This window comes from Lepidochelys kempii, chromosome 9 (assembly GCF_965140285.1).
Source record: "Lepidochelys kempii isolate rLepKem1 chromosome 9, rLepKem1.hap1, whole genome shotgun sequence".
Taxonomy (NCBI): domain Eukaryota; kingdom Metazoa; phylum Chordata; order Testudines; family Cheloniidae; genus Lepidochelys; species Lepidochelys kempii.
The window spans coordinates 58853665-58879412 of NC_136388.1; the positions used below are offsets into that span (position 1 = coordinate 58853665).

Sequence of the window (25748 nt, forward strand, 5' to 3'; positions counted from 1 at the left end):
GAATGGAGAGGGGAAGTGACTTGTCCAAAGCTGAGCACACTGAGTCATTATCAGAGCTCAGGAGTTCTGCTTCTCAGGCCCCTGCTCTAACCACTAGAACACATTCCCTCCCTCAGCAGAGCTGTTTCTTGTCAGAGGAGTCTTTACAGTTTGGAATTGACAAAAGGGTGAGCTCAGATTACTAACAAGCATCTTCCTCTGCCTGGGTCTCAGCTGGCGAGCTCTCCACACTGCCAGACACCAGCCCCTATGCTCTCATGGCGAGGAAAGCATCACTCTAGGCAGGGTGCCTTGTGCACAGCCGGCCATCCAGCTCCAACACACCAGCCTATTTCTGCTCAATAAGTGCCAGGGAAGGGCTAGACACGCTCCATGCACTCAGCCTGGCTTGAGGTCTCCAATTCAGTGTTACACGGTGTTGCTTTCATTCACTTCTCACGCTCCTCTGGCTTGGCGAGGGTTGCACAAGGAACAGAAGCACCAAAACTCCCTGATCTCACAGTGCTCATCGCAGGAGGGACTGGAAGTCTCAGGAGAGACTGTTTTCAGATCCCAGCTCAGCAAACCCAAGAGCCTTTAGATTTAGCATCCAAGCTTTTAGCTGCTCCTCTGAACTGAACCTCAAACTCTTTGCGGTTCATCCTTCACTGCTAATTAGCAACAATATCTGCCTTTGCAACAGAACCATGGAATTTATAGAGGGAAGAGGTAGATAATGACAATTTTATAGATGGGGAAACTGAAGCATGATTTACACAACTTCACACAGCAAGTCAGTGACGGGGTAGAACCCAGGAATCCTGAATCCCTGTCACCTGCTCCAACCACTAGACAACACTTCTGTCCAGAGCTGGGACTAGAACCCAGGTCACCTTGACTCCTTTGACTCCTCCATGCACTAACCACAAGAGAAGGCCTCCTTGATCTAATTTCTACTTCCTCTTGCTGATGCAGGATTGCTCCCTGCAGTCACTAGCCTGATAGCCTTCTGGCCCATCCCTCCAGCTCAGACACATGCTGTGATGGCACCGTCATTCCAGCTGCCACAAAGGGGTTATACAGAAATGCCCTGGGCATAGGGAGAGTCCTGAGAGGAGAAGAGCCATCGTCACCTCCCACAGGAGCCCATGGTGCAGGGAACATGTCACAGGAAGGAGGGGATGGTTGCAACTTTCCTGGAACTCCAGCTGCTGGGGCTGTCGACAGCCATCACACTGCACTAACCCATGCTAGGGCTCAAACCAGCCCCCAGGAGCAGCACACAGGTGAGGTGCAAAGGCCCCCACTCCCTTAGGGATAGTGAATATGGGCCCAAGACCTCACAGTGGGCTCAGGGAGCAGAAGAAAGCAGCTACCAGAGGGCAAAGCGCTGCTGCCTAGTGAAAAACAGGTATGTTTGATCCCAAAAAGAGCCAGAGGCTGCTCTCCTTGCTGGGACCCTTCCAGCCCCCAGCCACAGCTTGACTTGGGCAAAGGCCAGGCCATCCCTGCTCTGCATCACTGTGGAATGCCATCTGCAGCTCCCAGAATGCAGCAGTGTCCTCCCATTAATACACCCGGAGCCACAGGGCCCAGCATGCAATGCTTCACCAGCTGGTGTGCAGCAATGCATGCTGGGATCTGCAGACGCCCCAGTCCATAGCTGCGATCAACAAGTGGCCAACGTGGCCCTTGAGCAGGCCTGGGGCAGATGCCCCTGAGTTACCCGCACACTCTGCTGATTCTCTCAGGCTTCTGGCAGGTGACTCTTTCTCTCCCTGCATAAGGATGCCACCCAGATTAGCAGAGGTTCCCAGCCTGTCCTGGCAGCATCAGAGCTACCCACATGGCAGCATGCCATAAGGCACTTCCTTCATGCAGGCATCAGCAAACATCAGATGATTAGACAGCCGTCAGGCAAAGTTAGGGCCAACCCACCAGCGTGCTTGCCCTGCATGGGAATTCCAAGTGAACAGCAGCCAATGCCAGCTCCAGTGCCCTGCGCGTCCCTTCCCAGCCAGGGCGTGGGGGGCCATGGGTTCACCACTACAGTGATACTTGCTCATTCCCATCCCATACATGGCTGCCCAACTGGAACTTTCCCTCTGCCCCTCCGTCTCACCAGGGAGCCCTGTAGGGAGTTTGTCCTGCTCATCAGCAAATGAAACCTTTTTTCCCAGCCCGATTGATGTTGTTTAGCTTTCTCACCCATGGAACATTTCCAGAATTAATGCCATCACAGCTCTCTCCAAGGAGGTAAACGACTGCACCAGGAGCAGGATAGTGGAGGCCCCCAAGGGGCGGGCCAGCAGGGAATCAGGGGGGCCTCAAGAGGCAGGGCAGTGGGGGAATCAGGACAGTAGTGTTTAGTCCTGAGCCCCATATCGCCAGCGCGGGGAGGACAGTTCAATGGAGATGCAGTTCTTAAACACAGCATTTAGACCAGAGGTGGGCAAACTACAGCCCGTGGGCCACGTCCGGCTAGAAGACAAGCCCCTGAGCTCCTGGCCCCTCCCCCGCTGCTCCCCCTCCTCTGCAGCCAACAGCGGGGAAGGCAGCGCTCTGGGTGGCGGGGCTGCACGCTCATGCAGGGCAGCACGGCAGTGTGTCTGGCTCCGGCCAGGCGGCACGGCGCCCAGCCATGCTGCTCTGAGCGGCATGGTAAGGAGGCCAGGGGGTCCCGGGGTGCAGTCAGGAGACAGGAAGCAGGGGGCGGTTGCATGGGGCAGAGGTTCGGGGGCGGGGGGCGGTCAGGGGATGGAGAGCGGTTGGATGGGGCGGGAACAGTCAGGGGACAGGGAAGTAAGGGAGGTGGATGGGGTGGGGGCCAGGCTCTTCGGGGAGGCACAGCCTTCCCTACCCGGCCCTTCATACATACAGTTTCGCACCCCGATGTGGCCCTTGGGCCAAAAAGTTTGCCCACCCCGATTTAGACTGAGCATCAGGAAAAGCCCCTAGGAGAGAGAGCTACTGGGCTGAGGAAAAGCATCCCACTTATAACTAGACTGCACAGAGCCCTGGAGGAGAGTCTGGAGGAGCACGCCTGCACTGTTCCGGCGGGGACAGGGCAGACTACTACAGTTTTCCATCACCAGCTCGTGTTATTCTAACTAGTGTCAGCACCATCCCAGCACCTGGAGGAAAGGAGCCAGGAGATGCTTGTGTCTCCAGGGAGCCTGCTCTTTTCTCTACTTACTGGGAGAGGGAAAAGCCCTGGGACAGATTCCCCCTCGACCAGCTGTGCATGGTCATTTATTCCTAAGCCATGTGGGGGCAAAATGCCCCTGTATCAGAGCTCTCCACCTGCTTTGCATAGGAGCAAATGACCACTTCCAGTGCAAGGCTGGGGGGGGAAGAGCGGCCCCCACACAGCTCAAGGCTCACTTAGTTCAGTGGTGCCCTCCACATGTTATTCGGTTATCGCTGACATGTGTGAATCCCAGCCCGGCCAAGCAACACCGTCATGCGATGAGCTTATTTCATTGTGGGTGACTGCAGCAGTGACTCATCCTGGGAAATCGTGCATGTTAACACAATAGGCCTTGCTGCTGCTGTCACTGATTCCACAGCCCAGAGAGGCTCACTCAAAGCTTGTCTGATCAGGGCTCAGTCCCTTTGAAAAACACTGCATGATGGAGGGCCTAGGAAGACACCCCCTCCAGCCGAAGACACTGGCAAATACACCCATTGCATGTGGCTTCTCCCCCCACCCCGGGTGCAATGGACAGATCCTGTACAAAACCCTCCCTTCTCAATCACTTGCTGAACATTTTAACATTTGATCTGCTGTATTTTAGCTCCCCTGGTCCCCGCTATAGTTTCCTCACAGGCATAACCTGGCCCTTGTAGCCCATGCACATCTATCTCCCAGCTATCCTCCACCACTCTTCCCACAGCATGTTCCCCCCGCCAGCGGCAACCATCTGGTACTTAGAGCAGTCACTGACCTCTCTGAGGCCTGGTGCCCTTCCAGGCAGTCTGGCCAGAGAGCGGTGAACCTGTGCCAATAGGCCTTATTTTCTTTTTTGTGATTAAATGCATTACTGGAGCTGTCATATCATAGTATTGAGATGCCCCCCCACCCATGGACCTGGGCTTGTCCTCTAGCCCAAAGAGTTGGATTGAGCTACCCACAAAGCTCAGCTGATGCCAGTCCAGATGAGCAGACTGGTGGCACAGATGAGCAACATGGTGTTCACCTGGGCAGAGATCACTGCTACTAGAACCCAGCTCCTGACTCAGTCGCCCAGAACATCTGCCTGTTAGAGCACCAGCCGAGCCTGCTCTGATCTTATCCAGTACACTAGATACCCCTGTTTCCTCCGGCACTCAGGCAACAGAATTCCATTGAACGGCACAATCCTGCCTCAAAGTTTAGTGCCAACACTGCCCACCCCATAGCGCAGAGGAGAGAGGCCATCTCACTTACTCATGTGATGGCATCACACTGTCCTGGGGAGGGGAGGGGGCACTTTGCTCGCCCTCGATACATTTTCCGGTGGCAACATTGTAGGATGTGGGTAGCATGGAGACAGTGCTGACAGCTTCAGGATGAGTGGCAGCCCTCAGGAACATTATTAACAACTCATTCTAAACTCCAGATTTAGATTCTGTTTTTTTAAAACTTACCAAGGGCAGATATGACAAGGTATTTCCCCGTGCGGCTCATGTTAACGCCCCAAAAACAGGGGGAATTGGGGAGAGGGCGTGCCATCTTTTTCACACAAGCATTATTGAAACCTTTCCCTGCAATGCTGGAATTGCAAACACAAGGGGTCTGTGCTAGGGACAGGGAGCCAGAGAGTGAAACTGACGAGAAACAAATGGGAAACTGACCCAGCTAGTTTCAGGACTTCTCAGTAGGAGGGATTTTTGCTGAGCTGTAGCTATACTAATGCAAATCTCCAGTGTAGATGCGCCACATTAGCTCGAAGCAACTTTCCTTGTTTTGATTTTTCTTCTGACATATTCTATGGCTTCCACATTATGATTTTAGTTAATTTGGTGTAAAACGAGTTTCTCTATTGACTTAAATGGAGATTGACACTGATGTCCAGATTGACACTGATGTATCAGAGCAGAATCTGACCTTATATGCACATGCAAGAAAAGAAGATAAATCTTAAATGCTATTAGACATAAACAAGACAATATGTTCTGCTTCCCTGAGCACTTTTCCAGGCCCACCTTCCTGACATCTGCCATGTTTGTTTTCCCCTTTGCGGCACTTCTGGGAATGGCTTGTCTTTCATTTCTCATCTGCCAATTTGCGATGAGCGGTGCTGCCAATAACACATTTTAATAAGAATTGAGGATCTACCATTCCAGAGCAAACCAAAGGTCCATGGAGCACAGGCTCCTGTCTCCACTGCCAAATGCTTCGGAGGACAGAGTATAACCCGGTGCACCGCACTGTGCAGTGCTATTCCTTAGGGACAATTCCTTCCTGACCCCCTAGCTGGTAATCGGTTTATGCCCTGCAGCATGAAGTTTAGTAGTTCTTGTCATTTTTACTCTTCCCCAGTTTAACTGCAGGTGCTGTTTTGACTCATACAAACATCTAAATCTTTTACAGTAACAATCATTGTCTCTGGGTGCTGTCTGGAGATGGATTTCAAAGAACATTTATCAGCTAATTTTTAAATGGCTGATAATTGATTTTTTTCTCTATTGTTTCTAAGATCTTCTTAAAAAAATCAAATGAAATGTCTCTTGCTAATTGGTTTATTTTTGCCATTTGTCCAGCATGGACTCTTTCGGTCTCACCTGTGTTCCAAACAGAGCTAACTACTTTTATTGCTACCCTCGCTATCTATACTGCAGCATCACCAGACCCCTGGCTGTGCTGCTGAGGCAGCAGGGGGAACTCACAACACTGTTTGTTTTGGTCCTACCAAAAAGGCATTTATTGCTATTCTGTTCCCCAAGCTCTCATTGAATCCCAGGCAACAACAACCAGCCAGTATGTAAAATCTGGAAGGTTTTTCTCATCAGATGAGATCAGGACAAGTTTATGGAGAATTTAATTGAGTGGCTAAAGTATCTGAGAGGCTGTCCATAGGGGATCCAACATGGCCTATATACCAGAGCTACAAGAGGTTAGATTATGTATGTATGGTTGGGATCTCCAGGCATCACAACAACACAAATAAATAATAAGAATACAGAACACGTTTACAAATCCTTGCTTACAATTTCTGCCACCAGGTATATCTATCTATCCCCATATGCGTACCCCTCTATCCATTCCCACATGCGCACACCTCGATCCGTCCCCATATGCGCACCCCTCTGTCTCTCTGTCTAGGTGAGGGACTCAATTCTCCTTTTGGGACACAGAAAGTTTTAGCTAGGAGGAGCAATGACCTGATTGAATCACAGACCCCTGCTCTTTGAGGAGACAATCAAACCCTCAGATTCTCACGCCCCCAAATCATGTGGGTGTTGAAATCCAAACCCAGATCTCATTTTTCCAAATGTCCCTATCTTTGCACTGAGCTGAAATGAAACCTGGGAGCCAAGTACCCACAGATAATTTAGTACCCAATACCAGATGCTTCAGGGGACCTCACACCTTCCTCTGAAGGGGACAGCTCTTGGGTCTCTAAAGCTGGGGTGGGATCTGGGTTCCTTTTCACCCTTTCCCAACATATGGATGTAGAGGAGCTGATCCTGAATACCCTGACACCGGTTTTACACCTGCCTAAGCCCGCTAGCCTCCTGATTCATGCAGCTGTGAGAAGGGAATCAGCCCCAGTCTCTAGCCTGGCTTCCTGGGAGCAATGTCCCACCCCACTTCAGCTCCACAGTTGTATTGTTCTGGCATCACTCTGCTCCTGTATCTGCAGGGAGGCACCTGTCATCATCTGGACTCTGGGTGCAGACTGGACCCAGTTGCAGCTTCCTTTGCTGCTTCCCTGGGGTCTGTCCCCGGCAGAACATTTCTGCCCTGTGTTACACAAGAGCTGCTGTTCACACAAACACGTGCTGGGCAACATCCTTGGCTGGTGTTCATCAGGCAGCTGTGCTGACTGAAGGAGAGCTGCCCCGACACCCCCCAGCCGAGGAACTGATAAACCTGGCCTTCACCTCACGGCCTGGCCACGGCAGTTCCCTCCACCCTGAGGTCTCACCACAAACATCCTGGTCATTGCCCCACCACAGCACAGAGACACAGCTCCCATCAATGGGCCCCAGCTCCCTTACCTTGCTCCTCATCTGCCCCGACGTAGACACTTTCCTGATGAGCTTGTGAGAGCTGCCCTCCTGCTCACCCTCACTGTCAGAGGACTCCTCGCCAGCTCCTTCAGCGGAGGCCGGGGCCAGCTTGTCCGAGTCCAGGGAAGACACCGACTCCCTAGCCTTCCTGAAAAACAAGTCCCCAGGGACCAGTTTCTCTGCCATCTCCAGAGCGTCTCGCTGAGGCGTGCGACTGAGGTGCAGATCCCAGATGGGCTCAGGGCTCTTCCACTTCCTACAAACCTTCAAAAAAGGACAAGGCGACATGCTCTGTGAGAGGCCCAGCACTTGGGCCCCAGTTCGCAGAGCCCCCCTGCCACCGTGGGATCCCCCTCCCATGTCCCTGTGAGACATTCAGATCATGGGAGGGGTGGCGGGTGGGGAGGGCTAGCAGTGGGGTTGGAAGCACATGGAGGTTTGTAACTGGATGCTCTGGGGAGGTTGTAGTTTGAAATGCAGGCACTTCCTCGCCTCTGAAATTCACCCTGGATGTCAAAATACAAAACAGCTGCTTTGCTGTCAAACTTTTTTTTTTCCTCCAAACTCTTCCTCTTTTTTCACCCTCCGATCACAATTGTGCAAAGCCCAGCTTCCTTCTCGGGCTGCTTTTTATTTCATGCTGCTGCCTGCAGGGCTTGCTGGGTGCAGTTCCAGCCAGGGCATCTCACCCCTTGGCAATAACAAGAACACTCTGTCCTATCCTCGGGGGACCCGCAGCAAATCCCCCACCCCGTCAGTCCCAAATGCACCCCTCCACTCCCCTGCCCCGGTTACTGTGTTTGCTGGGGGAGGGAGAGGGGGAGAGGGCGGGAGGAGAGGAGAGGAGATTCCCACTGGAAAGCCTCTTCCCCAGCAGCCAAGGAGGCAGGTGATGAAGCCCAAGAAGAGGAGGCTGGTCCCTGCCCGCTGGGGTGGGAATATACCAATGCAAAGCGCCGCGCCACGGCCAGGACAGGTGGCGCTCCGAGCGCCCCCCAGGGCGGAGAGGTCCCTCCGGTGCCAGGCAGTCCCATCCCGGCTGGGGCAGGCACTTACCTGCAGCCCCCCGCGTCCCTGCTGCCGCCGCTCGCCGGCTCCCGCAGTGAGCGCGTGTGACCAGCTCAGCCTCCGCCGGCAGGAGAGAGGGTCACGGCGGGCTCTGCCCAGCCGGCGCTAGCGAGCCCCGCGGGGGGCGGGCTGGGCTGCGGGGCTCCCCCGCCGCATCGCTCCGCGGCCGGGCTCCCGGGGCCGGCGCCGCGCTCAGCTCACTGGCAGCTCCGCGATCTGCGGCACATGTTGCTTCTCTGCCTCCGCCCCCGGCGCTGCGCGCCTGTCAGCTCGGGCGCCCCGGCACTGCAGTCCTGCCCCCCCCTGCCCCGCTCCCTGCCCTGCCCGCTGCAGCCGCGGGGCCGCTCCCCTCTGGGCCTGATCCGCCCGGCCCTGGCACCAGCTGCGCAATGGGGCTCGTCCTTCCCCGGCCTGATGCAGGCTGAGCTCGGGTGCGCTTCACCCTCCCCTCCTCCCACTGCCCTGCGGAGCTGTGAGCTTGTGCGAACCGGCCCGGTCTCTGCCCTCAGCGCCGCAAGCCCGAGCCTGCTGTCTGCGGCTCGCAAGGCTACTCATGATCACACAGCCCGGCTGGCTGGGAGGCTGCTGGGGCCCAGGGGAACTGCAGGCCCCAGCCCTGGGGGCCCTCAGAGAGAGGTGCGGGGGTGGGGGGGATATTTGGGGCACAGTCCCCTCTACTGCTTGTGACATGAGGAGGGTTCTCAGCCTCCTGGGCTGAACCCTTCCCTGGCCGGGTGCATTAGTCTTGACCGGGCCTCCCGATTCCATTGCTGGCTGTGTCACCCATTCACTGTGCTGGATCCCTGATTTAGCTGGGGATTGGTCCTGCTTTGAGAAGGGGGTTGATGAGGTCCCTTCCAATCCTGATATTCTATGATTCTATCTTCCCTGACCCTAAAGTCAATCCGGAGCCTGGGACCTTGGGCGTGTCACTTACCCACCCCATCCTGGTTCCCCTCCTTATGCGGCCCTTGCTCAGCAAGGGGCACTTGGAGATCTGGGTCCTGTGCCAACAGCAGGGCCTTGATGAGAAGGAACCAAATTCCCCCAGCAGGCCCAAAAGGGGAAGGGGGATGTTAGTTACCAAATGAAATACATCTCTCAAAGCAAGCCCTGACATTTCCTAATGTTCCAAAGGTGTAGATTTGTTTCCTACAAAGGATGCTGGTAGTACCACTTATTGCTAAGGTTGCCTGACACCTCCCATTGTAAGCCCATTTTTTCAATTACTGATACTTTTGCCAAACTTTAAGCCTTCCGGCTGAAACTGTCCATGCCGCGCAAGTCTGGGGCTGAATATTTTTGGAAAGTTTCAACAAAAATGAGTGAGATGTTTCTGCACAGGAGATTAGGGACAAAGACTTTTTTTTTTGGAGACTGTCAAGGCTGATTCCCCACTCTGGCACTTCACATGCAGAAGGTGGGGGCCCGCAAAGATTCTAAAAATTAATACTGGCCACTCCAGGCTTGTATTAAACATCTTCTCTCTGACCTTGGATGGGTAGGTGCTGCTGTGACGTTGCACTCTATATGATTTTATGAAAATATGCTAATGAGTATGAATATAATGTAACTGGAATATGCTTCATGCAAAAGGTCTCTTGTAAGGTATCATTACAAAGCTTATAATCTACTGAGTGTGGTCATCCTATTTGTATAAATGTATCACTCTTGTATATGAAACTAGAAATATGAACTATAACTCTGAGGGCCTATTGTAATTATGCAAAATGTGGGCCATTAATGGTGGTTTGGAATCTTAATGGCTCCCATTAACCAGGACAATTACCTGTAGATGGCTCTGTTTTATTTGTAAGTCTTCCTGTGCACCTGTGAGCTGGCAAGTGAATAATGAAGTCTTACAGTGACATGTGATCATGTCACCTGAACTGGAATCCATCTTTAACCTGATGCTTTTCCATTGAGAAGGGGGGTGGGAACCCAGAGGGACAAAGGATTCCTGCCTTATGCAAAAGATATATAAGTGGGTGGAACAGAACAAAGGGGGCGGCCATCATGAGAAATCCCCTAGATACCACCTGAGCTGAAACAAGGGCTGTGCCGGGGAAAGGATTGCGCCCAGACTAGAAAGGTGTCCAGTCTGTGAAAGAAACTTATTGAAACATCTCTGAGGGTGAGATTTTATCTGTATTCAGTTTTATTACTGTACTAGACTTAGACTTGTGTGTTTTATTTTATTTTGCTTGGTAATTCACTTTGTTCTGTCTGCTATTACTTGGAACCACTTAAATCCTACTTTCTGTATTTAATAAAATCACGTTTTACTTATTAATTAACCCAGAGTATGTATTAATACCGGGGGGGGGGGCAAACAGCTGTGCATACCCCTCTATCAGTGTTATAGAGGGTGAACAATTTATGAGTTTACCCTGTATAAGCTTTATACAGGGTAAAATGGATTTATTTGGGGTTTGGATCCCATTGGGAGTTGGGCATCTGAGTGTTAAGGACAAGAACACTTCTTAAGTTACTTTCAGTTAAGTCTGCAGCTTTGGGGCACATGGTTCAGACCATGGGTCTGTCTTGGAGCAGACATGCGTGTCTGGCTCAGCAAGACAGGGTGCTGGAGTCCCAAGCTGGCAGGGAAAGCAGGGGCAGAAGTAGTCTTGGCACATCAGTTGGCAGCCCCAAGGGGGTTTTTGTGATCCAACCCATCACAGCTGCCACCACTCAAATGCAAAAAACCCCTTGGGACCCAGGAAGGCACACTTGGGAATTGCTCCCTGTGGGGTACCCTCAAGCTCTTTCACCACCACCCCCTTCAAGGGAAGAGCTGAGGAAGAAAACAAAAGGAAATCAGCTGTTGCCCCAGCTAATTAAACAACATGTGCACAAACCTCTTAGGACACAAAAACCCAATCCTGTTCTTTAAAAAGGTAAATTTTATTAAAAACAAAAAGAAAATACATCTGGAACTTAGGCTATTGCTAGATTTTAAAAGATCAAATATAATAATTAAGCATCAAGAATAGTTTTCTTGAGGTCCAGCTTAATGGTTACAAGCAAAACAAAAGCATTTGTGGGTTAGCACAGAGAAGTCCACAAGCCATAAAGAAATAAAAGAGATAAACCTAATCGTGTCTTCCTAGACATTTCCTGATCTACTTACGTATCTGGGGTTTTAAATAAGTAGTTTCTAGGTATGATTTGCTGGTTTTTCATACCTGGCTTAAAGCTTCTTACAGCATAGTCCCAGCCCTGTCTCTGCTCTGTCACCTCTCTCCGGAGAACAGCAGACAGACAGACAAAGGGAAAGTTTTTTCCCAATTTAAAAAAGTTCTAGCCCTCCCATTGGCTTTTATGGTCGGGTGCCCACTCCCTTCCTTTTACCTACGGGCTTTTTTACCCCTTAACAGGTCAAGCAAGTAGAGAACAGCTACTAACAGGGATTTTGTGGCTAACTGGCTGGGTGGGTGTCCATAAAAAGGAGCTACTCCCCCTCCCCACTTCATTTATCACAGAGGCATTCCAGTGCCCACATGCTTTGGAGCAGGGACAGGAAATTGGTAGGAGGGTTGCCCTGGTATTAGGGATCTGCCATTTGCAGTTCCTGTAAAAATCTCTCCAAGTTTGGCCAGTTATGAGCCTTTGGACAAACTGCAGTTTGCACAACCTGTTAGAGTTGAACAGCTAAATTCTCTGAAGATGGCATCTGCACTGAGTACGCTCCAGCCCCTCATGGCTCCTCCATATGACTGGACTGCACATGCACCATCCCCTGCAGGGACTGAGCATGGGGCTGCAACCTCCGGGGGCTGAGCTGGACTCTCCCTGCAATTGCTGCTCCTGTTGGCTGTAGTGCCAGATCTGTAAGCAGGGAGGCTGTGCGCTCAGTGTTCCCCCCTGCTGGCACCCAGGCAGCATGGAGGAGGGCAGAGGGCTCAGGCACTGGGGAGGAGAGTGGGGGCCAGGGGGACATAGGTGCTGGAACTAGTGGTACTATTGCACCCTCTGGCTTAAAGTTGTTTCCATCATATACAGGGTTTACAGTTTGGTTCAGCACCTGTGGATGGGGCGGGGGATTACAGGAGCCTGAGAGTTGGGAGAAGCATAGGGAGAGGGGGAAACAGTAGCCAGAAAGTGGGGAGTGGTGGGAGACAGGAGCTGGGGGGCACCAGAGAAACTGGATAGGAGTAGAGGCAGGGCAGGCAGCTGGGGCAGAGAAGTATGGATGGGAGGGAGGACAGGAGCAGATGGGGGCAAGAGAGAGGAACACAGACAGGCTTGGTGCAGGGACTGGGGCAGAAGTCTCTCATCATGAGAGCACACTCCCTCCAGAACCTGGAATTGAACCCAGGAGACCTGAGTCTGTCCAGTCCTCTGCTGTCAGCGGATGTCTGTAAAACCCACTGGCAGAGTGTGTCTTGTCCCCCTCCGATGCATGGTCCAGATACTCAGCCTGCTATTACTGTCAATTACTCTACTAGCTCAAGTAGCAAAGGTCTGTGCCAAGGAGCTAAAAGGCCGAACCCTGCGGCTGACCCAAGCTGGGGGTCAATATGCTTTCACATGCTGCAAATTACATCATTAAAGTTGCAAAGTGAAGCCCTGGAAAGTTGGGAGGTGCTAAAATTAAGGCTTCCCAGGCATCCTTAATTTGGAGCCTTTATGGATAGACATTCTGCTCCAGTCATTAATTACACAATCACAGTATTTTTTCCCACAGGACTCTGTCTCATTCAGCATGGCTGGGTAGGAAAGGAGGCTGTCGTGTGTAGGATCCCTGCTTCATTTTGTGTAGAAGTTGGAAGCTGTGCAGTGACTAAGGGAGGGTATTGCAGGCAGAGACAGGAGGGTCACATGGTTAAAGCATTGCCCTGTGAACTGGAGTCTAGCCCTGCCTCTGGCACAGAGTTCCCAGTTGGTGCTGGGCAAGTCACTTAACCCAGACTTGGACAGGTGATCACCGACTGTGTGTTCCTCATTTCCTTGGTGCCCAACATGAGACACCAGTCGTGCAGCGCACCCCTGATGGCTGCTGAGTCAACGGGAACTGTGTTTTGAGCATATCACACGCTAAAGTCTCTGGGGGAAAAACCTAGGCTGTTGGTGTCTCAAGTTATGCACCCAAAATTCATACACACACCCACACCTGCTCTGTGGCTCAGTTCCCCCTGTGCAAACTGGGGCTAACCCCACCTCAGCTCACAGGGGGCGATGTGAAGATAAGTTCATTCATGTTTGTGAAGCGTTCAGGCACTGTGATGGGAGCACCACAGAAACACCCAGGAGGCAATTAAGAGTTGTTTAGGCAGTAAAGGGTTTAAATAATGAGCAGTAAATAAGGCTGGGGCCACACACTGAATGAGGAGGGTAAAAAGGAAGAGCGACCCCTGCTGAATGAGGCAGGGGGCCTGTGGAAAGAGCACTGTCATCATGGAATTAAAACCTGTATTATGATGCATATGTAAAAGGGGGCTGAGTTTTGCCACTAACATAGGGGGCCTTTTGACACATGCAGATGCACACATACAGCTTGATGCCCTATGCCACCAGAGACTGTACTGCATTTGTGAATGAATCTGCTCCCTCTGTCTAGTCACAGACATGCCTGGTCACTTCAGTGTCCAAAATGAGCTATTCCTACCTGTCCCATATGCTCCTGTCAGCCCCACAGAGCCAGCACTGCTCTGTGAGAGGCAGCTGGATTATAGATTCATAGATATTAAGGTCAGAAGGGACCATTATGATCATCTAGGCCGACCTCCTGTACAACGCAGGCCACAGAATCTCACCCACCCACTCCTGCGAAAAACCTGAGCTACTGAAGTCCTCAAATTGTGATTTAAAGATTTCAAGGAGCAGAGAATCCTCCAGCAAGTGACCCATGCCCCATGCTACAGAGGAAGGCGAAAAACCTCCAGGGCCTTTTCCAATCTGCCTTGGAGGAAAATGCCTTCCTGACTTCAAATATGGCAATCAGCTGAACCCTGAGCATATGGGCAAGATTCACCAGCCAGATTAGGGGTCTGGAACACATGAGTTATGAGGAGAGGCTGAGGGAGCTGGGATTGTTTAGCCTGCAGAAGAGAAGAATGAGGGGGGATTTGATAGCTGCTTTCAACTACCTGAAAGGGGGTTCCAAAGAGGATGGCTCTAGACTGTTCTCAATGGTAGCAGATGACAGAACGAGGAGTAATGGTCTCAAGTTGCAGTGGGGGAGGTTTAGATTGGATATTAGGAAAAACTTTTTCAGTAAGAGGGTGGTGAAACACTGGAATGCGTTACCTAGGGAGGTGGTAGAATCTCCTTCCTTAGAGGTTTTTAAGGTCAGGCTTGACAAAGCCCTGGCTGGGATGATTTAACTGGGAATTGGTCCTGCTTCGAGCAGGGGGTTGGACTAGATGACCTTCTGGGGTCCCTTCCAACCCTGATATTCTATGATTCTATGATTATCCCCAGGTTTGTGCATCAACAGGTCTGTTATCCAGGGCCTCAATCTAGTTGTTCCTCTGGGCAGACCACTGAACCCAAAGGCCTAAATTCTTGATTGCCTGGCTCCCATACAGATCCTTAGTCATTCAGATTCCACCCTCATTTACCAGTGTGGAACTCCCTGCTGCACAGAGGGAGCTAAGAATTTAATTCCGCTCACAGAGTTATTGCTACTGATGGTGATGCACCAGGCAGACATAATCCAGCTCTGCTTGCTCTAGCTCCAACACCAGCAGCTCCATCTAAGCTACCAGGTGGAACTGAGCCTTGCGAACTTCAGCAAATTGTACTCCAGAAAGTCTTCTGAAGAGACAGTTTGTTAAAAGCAGATCCGGGGGTGCAATAAGGCAGTTGATCCCAGCCATGTGGAGCTGCCAACCCTGGTGTTTACCAGGAGCTTGGTCCTGCTGTATCCATCAACTGCTCGCCAGGCTGTGGGCTGCTGAGTCAGAAAGGAAATTGAAGAAAATTTGTTTTTGATGTAAGACCCCGGATCAGTAACAGAATAAGGCCCTGGGTCTTGAAAGCTGTTGTGTGGGTGGATTCTGCCCAAAAGGAGTGGCTTGTGGGATCACATCCTAAATGCGTGCAAGAGAAACTGTTAATTAAATAGACTCGGATACTACTATGGTGGTTACAGAAGAAGGATCTAGATAGATACTGTCTCCAAATGTAGATGGAAATTAGTGAAACCTTTAAGAGCCACAACATCAGTATTTCTCAGGTTCTTGGGGGTTTTGTTTTAAAGTTGGAAATACAGAAATAACAGAGAAACTGCCATCCCCTCTCCTCCCCTCTTCCAGGTTGTTAGCAGCCAACTCTGCAGCACTGAGAAGTTAGGAGTGAAAATGACCCTAAACAAAAGTGAAGCTGATGCCATTGGGTTCCATTGGCCAGGCAGAGAAAAATGCAAATAGGAAACAGGTAGAAGAAGTAGGAAAAATGCAACAGGATTGTTAAAAGTTTCTCACTTTTACATATCCCACCTCTGGTGAGTCAGTGAGGGGCAGCTGTGCTGACAGCATGTGATTTTTAAATTGAACAGAACCCTTTCAAAGTTACAAATCTACTCATAGCATCACAAACCTGAGGCCACCCAGAAACTCAGTCTCTGACTGGGGCTGCTGGGCGCTTCACAGTAGCAAACCCCCCAGCCTCCCACCTTGAGTGCTGAGGATCCTGCTGCTTTGGTAAAGGTAGAATCACCTTTAGATATTAGCAGTGCACATCTGGTACATAACTGGGCAGTTCTGATCCCAGCCAGTAGGCGACAGCCGTGTGCACACACAAGCTAGCCAGTTCATTAGGACCAGTGTTTCTCAACGACTGGTCTGTGGACCGGTGTCAATCCCTGAGATCTCTCTGATTCAGTCTAGGAAGTCAACAAGCTGGTCCCTGGTATCAAAAAGGTTGAGAAACACTGCACTAGACCATGGAATAGTCTCCCAGGGCCGTGGTGGGAGCCACATCCCATGGGACATTTACAACCGGATTGGATAAAACCCAGAGGAATAGGCTATGGAAAGCCACCTACTCTGGCAGGCAGGGGAGGGACTAGAGAGATCCTGTCGGTCTCTAATTGCCATGGTTTGCTAAATGGTTTGGTTCAAGAGAGAAGCACCTTTCTTGGGAGCGCAGATGCATGAGATTTATTGCAGGGAGGGAAGCTGGGCTGGTTCTTAGGAGCTCTTTGTCCAAGTGGAACAGACAGCTGTTATAAGGGCTAGCCCCAGAGCAAGCCCTATGAGCAGCAAAACAACTCACTAGTTGCCACCCAACAGTTGATGACCAAAGGGAAGGCCCAGCATCACCTCTTGCTGGTCGCCTCTGCCCTCTTTGGTCCTGCAACAGCATGTCTCTGCCTGGGTCTTCTGTGGCCTTGCCTTCCAGCAAGAGGACTTCAGATTTCTGTTCCCTTCCAGTGTGTCCAAGTCCAGCTGTCACACCAGCTGGCTTCTCCCAGCTGGCGTCTTCAGCATCTCTGCACCCAGTGCCCGCGAGCAAGCCAGCAGAAAGGCCCTGCCAAGCCAAACAGAACTCAGCAGAATCACATTCTTTGCAGAAAGAAAAGGAGGACTTGTGGCACCTTAGAGACTAACAAATTTATTTGAGCATAAGCTTTCATGAGCATCCGATGAAGTGATCTGTAGCTTATGCTCAAATAAATTTGTTAGTCTTTAAGGTGCCACAAGTACTCCTTTTCTTTTTGTGGATACAGACTAACACGGCTGCTACTCTGAAACCATTCTTTGCAGAGTACCAGGTCCCAGGGATTCTCCCCAGACCCCTCAACAGACCCCAAAGCTACGAACCAAATTAACCCCCACTCTTCAGTACCCTGCTGATCTTGCAGTCCTCCCCAGGCCTGCCTTCCTGGAACCTGACCGCATGTGCCAGGGCCCACAACCAGAGTTAGCGCCACTGCCCAGGCTCGCCTCAACCCTGCTCAAGAGCTCCCCATAGCCAGCTCCTGCCTGCTGGCTTCCACCCTACACCTCACAGAGGTGTGGCAGGGACAAGCTAATTCACCAGGGCTAGGCCACCCTGTTCTACTGGCTTGGGGTTTGCCTGGGCTCCAATTTCAAAGCACCCCTGACTGGGTGGTTCCAGTCACAATGGACGTTGAGTGAGAGGGCTTCGGGCACCAAGAGACTAGCAGCTCTGAGCATGTTTAGTGTGAGTTTAGTACCCACAGAAGATCCAGGGCAGAGCCCCAGGAATGGTCTGAGGCCAAAACAGATGCTGCTCTGAGCAATCTCTGCCTGAGTAGACTTTCTCCTAGGAGGAGATGTTCCCAGGCATCATGGGGCTCTGTACTCACCACTGGGGCATCTCCTCCTGGCTGTGGATTAGCTCTGCCTGTCTGACTCCCGTTCCTGCCAGTGCTCACTCCTTCTCTTTCTCGGGACTCGGAGAACCATAGGGTTAGAAGGGACCACAATGATCAGCTAGTCCAACCCCCTGCGAAGATGCAGGATTTGTTGAGTCTAAACCAGGGGTAGTCAATTGTTTTTTCTCAAGGTCCAAATTTCTTCGTCAAGGTCCAGTCAAGGTCCAGACTCCAGAGAAAATAATTAAAAACACCCAACAGTAATGATAATAACAAATAAATAAAAAGATTTCATGGTCAGTTCATAGCTGAATTTTGGTGGTCCAGATTTGGCCCATGGTCTGCCTGTTAAACTATCCAAGACAGATGACTATCCAGAATCCTTTTGAAAATCTCCAGTGAAGGAGTTTCCACAACCTCCCTAGGCGTCTATTCCACTGTCCTACTGTTCTTACTGGTAGGAAATTTCTTCTGAGATTTAATCTAAGAGCTTGCATACATTACCCACTGGATCGATGGGCAGCAATCAATCCAGCGGCAGCCGATTTATCGCATCTAGTCCAGACACGATAAATTGACCGCCAACTGCTCTCCCGTCCACTCCAGTACTCCAGCAGGGCCAGAGGCACAAGCGGAGTTGATGGGAGAGCATCAGCTGTTGACTTACCTCAGCAAATAGCTCTCAGTACGTCGACTTCAGCTACATTATTCACATAGGTGAAGTTGCGCAACTCAGATTGATCCCCCCACACAGTGTAAACCAGGCCTAGATCTGCTCTGCTGGAGTTTGCCTTTTGTCCTCCCCTCTGTGGCAAGAGAGAACAACTCTTGTCCATCTTTTTTATGTCAGCCTTTCAAATATTTGAAGACCACTATCATGTCTCCCCTTAATGTCCTCTTTTCCAAACTAAACATACCCAGTTTCTTCAGCCTTTGCTCATATGGCTCAAATTTTTCCATCCCTTTGATCATCTTAATTGCTTACCTCTGGATCCTTTCCAGTTTTGCTACATCCTTTCTATACATTGGTGACCAAACTTGGACACAGTCCTCCAGCTACTCAACTGCTTCCTCTTCATTGCTTGGCCCTTCAGCCAGGTCACTGTAGTTTTCCCCTTCCAGGGAGGTTTGTGGACCAAAGTCTCGCTGCCATCCCAGGAAGCCTTCCAGTTCACTGCCCCTCAGTAAAGCTACTCCAGTGGCTGGTAGAGAAACCCAGACCCAGCCTCTACCCTGGGTTCCAGCCCAGGGACCCTACAACAAGCAGTCCAGGTCTGCACAGTCCTAATCTTTACTGCTATAGTCCTGGGCTACTTCCTACATTGTCTTCTCCCACCCTGCAAGTGTCTGCAGCCCTCTTCTGCTCTCAGCTACCTGGCTTTATACAGGCCCTTCCTGTTCCTCTCCAGCTGAGCTTCATCACTAATTAATCCTTGCTCCCTGGCTCCTCCTACAGGTGCAGCCTTTGTGGTTGATGGGTGGCTGCAAGACTGTCTGATTCTGGGCTACTGCACCCAATATCAAGCACAGCCCCAGGACCTACTGTAATTGATACTGCTTCCCCTTTGGGCTGTCTGTGGGCTGCCCCAGAATCTGCACCAACCACGCAGGCTCCAGCGCACCCCTCCAATCCCCGTCTCTGTTCTCAGCACTGGAGACAGTAGACGAGTTCCCAAGGAGGCGATTGCAAGCCAGCCTATGGCTGTCCTACCCAGTGCCTGCCCCATGGGAGTTCTCCCCCGGCCAGCGAAGGGGCTCAGAAACGTTCAAGGACCATAGCAGAGAGGAGGAATCCCTGCCCTCGACTTTGAGGGCCAGACCTTCAGCAGAGCTCAGCATCCGATGCTGCTGTGAAAGCGGGCCTGTCTCTGTCATGTTTACTTGGGCACACTCAAGCTAGCTGCCGCGGTGCTGAGCATGGCTTTGCGGTCAGTATAGCCAAGGACAAGTTGTGTCAGCTGATTGCAGCTGAGCCCTGGCCCCAGCGCTCCCATGCCCAGCTGCACACAGAAGATCGAGAGGGGATGCTCACAGCCCTGGGATACAGCGCAGCGTGGATTCCCATTTGGAAGGTTATTTTTGCAGCCACACAAGCTCGATTGTTTTCAAGGACAGCCCCTGCTGCCTAAGTCTGGGGTGTGCGAGGTGGGGAAGGGTTCTGCACCAATTCCACGGCACCTTTAATGGGGATTTTCTAGCTCTAATGTGTACGACTGAAACCCAGCTGCTGCTGAAAGTGGCTTTCAGAGTAAGTCTGAGCCGTGGCTCCGCCGGGTGTCTGGGGACATGGAGCTGCTGTCTCTCCTTAAGGCACAGAGCCAAGGCGCTGGCTAGTTGTGGTCAGTGATGATCACACGTCACTTTCCCCAAGAGCATGTGAGTTCGCCCTTTGGAGGCTAGTGCTCCGGGGGCGAGGGTGCTGGTCTGGCAGTCAGGAGTCTTTGGATCAATTACTTCCCCTCTCTCTGCCTCTGTCTCTCCTCCCACCATTCACCAGGCCCGGCTGTTTAGAGTGGAAGCTCTCTGAGGCCAGGACTGTCTCTCACTGCCTGTGGACAGAGCCTAGCACAATGGGACCCTCACGGCACGGTGCTCATGAAGATCTCTTGGCCCTTTCCACACAAGCATGTCTGTTAGCTCTAGCAGTCATGCTGAATACTCCCTTGGGGATGCCAGTCTGCCTCCCTCAACTCCCCTGGGAGTTTCCCAGATGTTATTCTTTGCTGCCACTTCCCAGAGATGGGTGCAGAGCTGCTGTGTGTTGAGCGCTCTGGAATGGAAATCCTCCCAGAGCTTCTACCTTAGCCACTGAGTCGCTGGAGTAAGAGGGGGCAGCAGAGGATTCTGCCTGTGCCTCCAAGTTTGTATTCAGAAAAGAGGCATTCGCTCAACCCTGGAGTCCCTTGCTGGGACAGGTTTCAGCCACGGCCGGCTTCCCACATACTGCTAGTCCATGGTGGAGAATCTCCTGGCCCCGCAGGCTGGGGCCGGGCTCTTGTGTAGCCAGGATGCGACTTGCCATCATCAATGCTGCAGAGCTGGCTGCCTCTGATCTCTTCCTGCCACTGCGGCTGGGGGGATCTTCAAGCCTATGCTGCAAATCATTTTCCTCTGAGCTATATTAAGCTTCATCAAGAGACTGGCATGATGGGGGGGCAGGGAGGGGGGCAGGAGAGGGCAGGTCCAGTATCACTGACTTTCCTCCCAGGAGAGGAGTCGGCTTGTGCTATTGGCTGGATGGAGGGAGGGGATGACAGAGAACACAAGAAAAGAATGGGAGGGTGGTGACTGGGAGCAAGGGAAGAGGGAGAGATGCATGAAGAAAAGGAAAGAAAAGAAAGGTCAAAGGAGAGAGAGCCTAGAAAAGGACAGAGGAGAAGAAAATGAAAGGAGAGAGAGAGGCGAGCCGGATCAAAGGTGTGACTCATTGGAGAGATTATCCACTCTGCACGTCATGCCACAGCCCTCCACATGTGCTGACAGCCAGAGTCATTGCTCTGGTCGACACCTGGCTTGTCACTCACAGGCCACTCCAGGCCCAGTTTGCAAACACCCCTCTCATGTCCCCATGCCTGTGTGTGAAGGACACACGCAGGCCAGCCAGTGAGACAGGCACGAAGTGGTTAAAGGCTGAACACTGCTCTCGAGCAGGCAGTGACGCATGTGGACAGGTTTGCAGCTTGTCAGGAGACCGCGGCTGAGGGGGTCTGTTTCAGGGGATTTCTGGGCCCAGATCAATGATTCTCCAGGGCAGCAGGGAAGGAGGAAAGGGCTCTGATGGCACCTCTGAGCATGGGGCTGAGGAGGGGCTGGGGATAGTTAATTCTCCTCTGTTCCAATCCCAGAGAGAGAACAGCCCTTGTTTAAGTGATCCTACTAGCTAGCCTCTCCATGTGTCCTTTCTATTGCTCTGATTTATACATCTATTGTGCACACCCATTGAGCTAGAGTTACCCTGCCCCTCGCTCTGCTCTGTGTAATCTAGCCAGCATCTGCTCTCTCTCGCTCAGCCTTACAATCACACCTGTCCCCACAGCTCTGGGAGACCAAGATCACAACAATGGTGCTCCCAGCCTCGCTCCTCCTCCCATCAGTGGGTGCCATTCCTGGGGCTGGCTACCAGGTGGGCGTGGTGGGTCTCTCTGCCGATCAGTAGTTGAGGGGGAGTAGCTCCCGCACCGATGGCTCAGGGCCTGCACTGACAGCATTGGCGCTCAGAGACGGGTCATGGTGCTGGGTAGGAACAGGCTGTGACACAGGACAGGGGTTGCAGCTTCTCTGTAGCCATGGTAGCCAGCCCCAGGGTGAGCGCTCAGCAGTAGGAGCCTGGCAGAAAGCTGGGTTCCCATGGACAGGTCTGTGTCCATCCTGCCACTAGGAATCAGGACAGAACCGTCTGAGCTCCCTCCAGTGCTGCGCCCTGGGCAGGGTTAGCAGAATCATAGAATCATAGACTATCAGGGTTGGAAGGGACCTCAGGAGGTCATCTAGTCCAACCCCCTGCTCAAAGCAAGACCAATCCCCAATTAAATCATCCCAGCCAGGGCTTTGTCAAGCCTGACCTTAAAAACTTCTAAGGAAGGAGATTCTACCACCTCCCTAGGTAACGCATTCCAGTGTTTCACCACCCTCCTAGTGAAAAAGTTTTTCCTAATATCCAATCTAAACCTCCCCCACTGCAACTTGAGATCATTACTCCTCGTTCTGTCATCTGCTACCATTGAGAACAGTCTAGAGCCATCCTCTTTGGAACCCCCTTTCAGGTAGTTGAAAGCAGCTATCAAATCCCCCCTCATTCTTCTCTTCTGCAGGCTAAACAATCCCAGCTCCCTCAGCCTCTCCTCATAAGTCATGTGTTCTAGACCCCTAATCATTTTTGTTGCCCTTCGCTGGACTCTCTCCAATTTATCCACATCCTTCTTGTAGTGTGGGGCCCAAAACTGGACACAGTACTCCAGATGAGGCCTCACCAATGTCGAATAGAGGGGGACGATCACGTCCCTCGATCTGCTCGTTATGCCCCTACTTATACATCCCAAAATGCCATTGGCCTTCTTGGCAACAAGGGCACACTGCTGACTCATATCCAGCTTCTCGTCCACTGTCACCCCTAGGTCCTTTTCCGCAGAACTGCTGCCTAGCCATTCGGTCCCTAGTCTGTAGCTGTGCATTGGGTTCTTCCGTCCTAAGTGCAGGACCCTGCACTTATCCTTATTGAACCTCATCAGATTTTTTTTGGCCCAATCCTCCAATTTGTCTAGGTCCCTCTGTATCCTATCCCTGCCCTCCAGCGTATCTACCACTCCTCCCAGTTTAGTATCATTCGCAGAGGGACAAGCCAGGCCTCCTGCCAGGTCAAGGTGCTTCCCCTCCTGCAGGTCACACACAGCCTGAGCCAGGGGCACCCTGGGGGCCTCCGAGCTGTGAGTCAAGCGTCAGGCAGGGCAATCTGTGGGGACAGGGTTGACGTAGGACTCCAGAGATCAGGTACAAGTCAGCTCTGCCAGAGGCTCCCAATGCAAGCAGCGTTGTCAATGGGAATTACGTGCCGAAACACCTTGGGGGATCTGGGGCCCCCTCCCGCCCATAGGAAGTGGGGACAGTTGTTCTGCCAGGGGCTCCATACTCTGGTGCTGTGCCTGGATGGGTGACAACGGTCTCCAGCGCTCCAGAGGTCATGGCTCTTTCCAGGCAGCATGGAGCTTTCCTTCCTCCCCCTCCCACGACTGGCTCTGACTGTAGGACTCTGTCAGGAGGGAGGGTCCCAAATGGCTGCACCGCAATAAAACAGCCCCGCAGCCCAAGTCCCGTGAGCCTGAGTCAGTGGCCCAGGCCAGCTGTGGGTGTCTATGCAGACATACCACCAAGCCCTGGGTGCTGTTGCAGGTGGCAGGGCAGTGCCAATTGGGGCCAAGGTGTCCAAAGGAGTTAAACGCCCAAATCCCACTGGAGTTGCTAGCTCCCACAGCCGTGGTAGGTGGAGGCCTGGGCCGGCTGTGTGGAGGTTGGTGCCTGGCAAAAGAGAGGGGAAGCAGGTGTTAGAGGGGGAGCTGGGAACGACAGGCTGGGCCAGGCAGAGGCAGGAGGAAAAGAGACTAGAGATGTGGGGGGAGTGAGCAGAGTCCTGAGGCTTGAACTTGTGGGGCTGAGAGGCTGGTGCCTGGCTCTAGGGTAGGGGTGGGGGAGAGCAGTGTGATCGCACCAGTGGAGCAGGCAGAGGCTTTACGGAAGCCTCAGTTCACATGGTCTGGAGAGGGGTTCTCGCTCCTTCCATATCGCGACCCGCCTCCTCCGTACTGAGCCCCCCACCACCACCATGCAGCCAGGATCCACCTCCCGGTTAGCAACACAGCAAGGGCTGGGGAGTCGTGACCCCAACGCCCGCTGGGTCATGACCTCCAGGCTGAGACCGCCAGAGAGGCTAGAAAGCTGGACTGTAGGAGGCAGTGGCAGCTGTAAGCCAGGGCGCAGCCCAGGGAGTTTGCACTGTGGGCGGGAGCAGAGAGCGGTGCAGCAGCCTCGTGGGCAGGCACAAGCCCAGGCCACAGGGATGGTGGCGTTGCAGTCAGGGAGGAGGCGGGAGGGAGAAGCAGGGCTGGCCTGGGCAGAGGAGCATAGGCTTGTGTCCCTATTTGCCAGGGTGGATAAAATCAATGATTTAAAAAAAAAAATCAAAAACATCGGATTTTTTAAATTTAAATCAGATTTTTTTGATAAAATGTTTTTTGAGGAAAAAAACTATCTAAAGATAGTTTTAATTAACATACACTATAGCTCAAAGATATCTCATCATGGAATAGGGATTATAAATTCTAATTCTATAGTAAGAGACAGTATGTTCATGTAATGTTTAAGAAAAGTTTGTAAATGAGTTCCAATAGTTCATGGATTACGGACCCCATTTTATGGGGTTCCAGGGGCTTCTGTATAGATTATTTAGGTTAATCTTTCTATCTATCCAATGGGACTCAGTGCTCAGTCTAGAAGATACCATCAGAGATGCTTAGTTTTGCAGTTCTCAAACTGTGGATTCTGTGTCTCCAGAGATAACATGCTTGTTAACAGCAAAAATGTTTTTAAATATTATATAGAGGTGAGAAATAACAGACCTCAACCCTATTGTCTCTTTGCAAATTTGTGTACACAGAGCCAATCCCTTACCTCTCTCTAAAAGTGTAAAGTTTCAAAAAGTTCAATGAATAGAAGATTGTTAATTATGAAAATACGAAATTAATAGGCAGCAAATTTAAAACAAATAAAATAAGTATTTCTTCACATGACGCACAGTCAACCTGTGGAACTCATTGCCAGAGGATGTTGTGAAGGCCAAGACCATAACAGGGTTCAAAAAAGAACTAGATAAATTCATGGAGGATAGGTCTATCAATGGCTATTAGCCAGGATGGGCAGGGATGGTGTCCCTAGCCTCTGTTTGCCAGAAGTTGGGAATGAGTGACAGGGGATGGATCACTTGATGATTTCCTATTCTGTTCATTCTTCTGGGGCACCTGGCACTGGCCATTGTTGGAAGACAGGATACTGGGCTAGATGGACCTTTGGTCTGACCCAGTAGGGCCATTCTTATGTTCTTATTCTTATGATTGGGGGCGGAATAGATCTGGACAAGGACAAGAAGTCTGGAGATAAATGTGAGAAGGGAGGGACAGGCAGTAGAAACAAAAGTGAAACTGTTTGAGCAGCATATTCCAGAAGACTTGAGGTCTTTCTGAGTGTAGCCTTCATTGATGTGAGATCTACCATACCATTCTCTCACTAGAAGGGAAAACCTATAATGGCAGCAGGCTATAAAAGAGACCCAGTTTGGGAATATTTTAAATAAGTTTCTCTACCTGTGCATAAGACAGGCATGCATGCAAAATGCAAACAGTGCAACAAAGAAATGCAAGGCCTTGTTGCCCAAATGAAACAACATCATGAGAAGTGTTCCTTCTCAGGAGGAAGCTGTGTTGAAGATGATGAAAGGAACATGTCTGAACATGCAGGATCTTCTTGACACTAAACTGGGAGGAGAGGTAGATACACTGGAGGGTAGGGATAGGATACAGAGGGCCCTAGACAAATTGGAGGATTGGGCCAAAAGAAATCTGATGAGGTTCAACAAGGACAAGTGCAGAGTCCTGCACTTAGGACGGAAGAATCCCATGCACCACTACAGACTAGGGACCGAATGGCTCGG

At 51.5% G+C, this 25748-nt stretch overlaps 1 protein-coding gene across 4 annotated transcripts in view; it reads right to left on the bottom strand.

The window, feature by feature from the left end:
• Window positions 1-8512, bottom strand: part of DGKK (diacylglycerol kinase kappa) — a 158601-nt gene extending 150089 nt beyond the window's left edge. For all 4 annotated transcript variants that reach the window (XM_073360585.2, XM_073360586.2, XM_073360584.2 and 1 more), the window contains exons 1-2: window positions 8254-8512; window positions 7186-7461 (exon numbers count right to left, since the gene is read on the bottom strand). In XM_073360585.2, the coding sequence (XP_073216686.1) occupies window positions 7186-7383 (198 nt within the window). In that variant the 5' untranslated portion in view covers window positions 7384-7461; window positions 8254-8512. The remainder of the gene's footprint in view (window positions 1-7185; window positions 7462-8253) is intronic.
• Between the last annotated feature and the right edge of the window lie 17236 nt (window positions 8513-25748).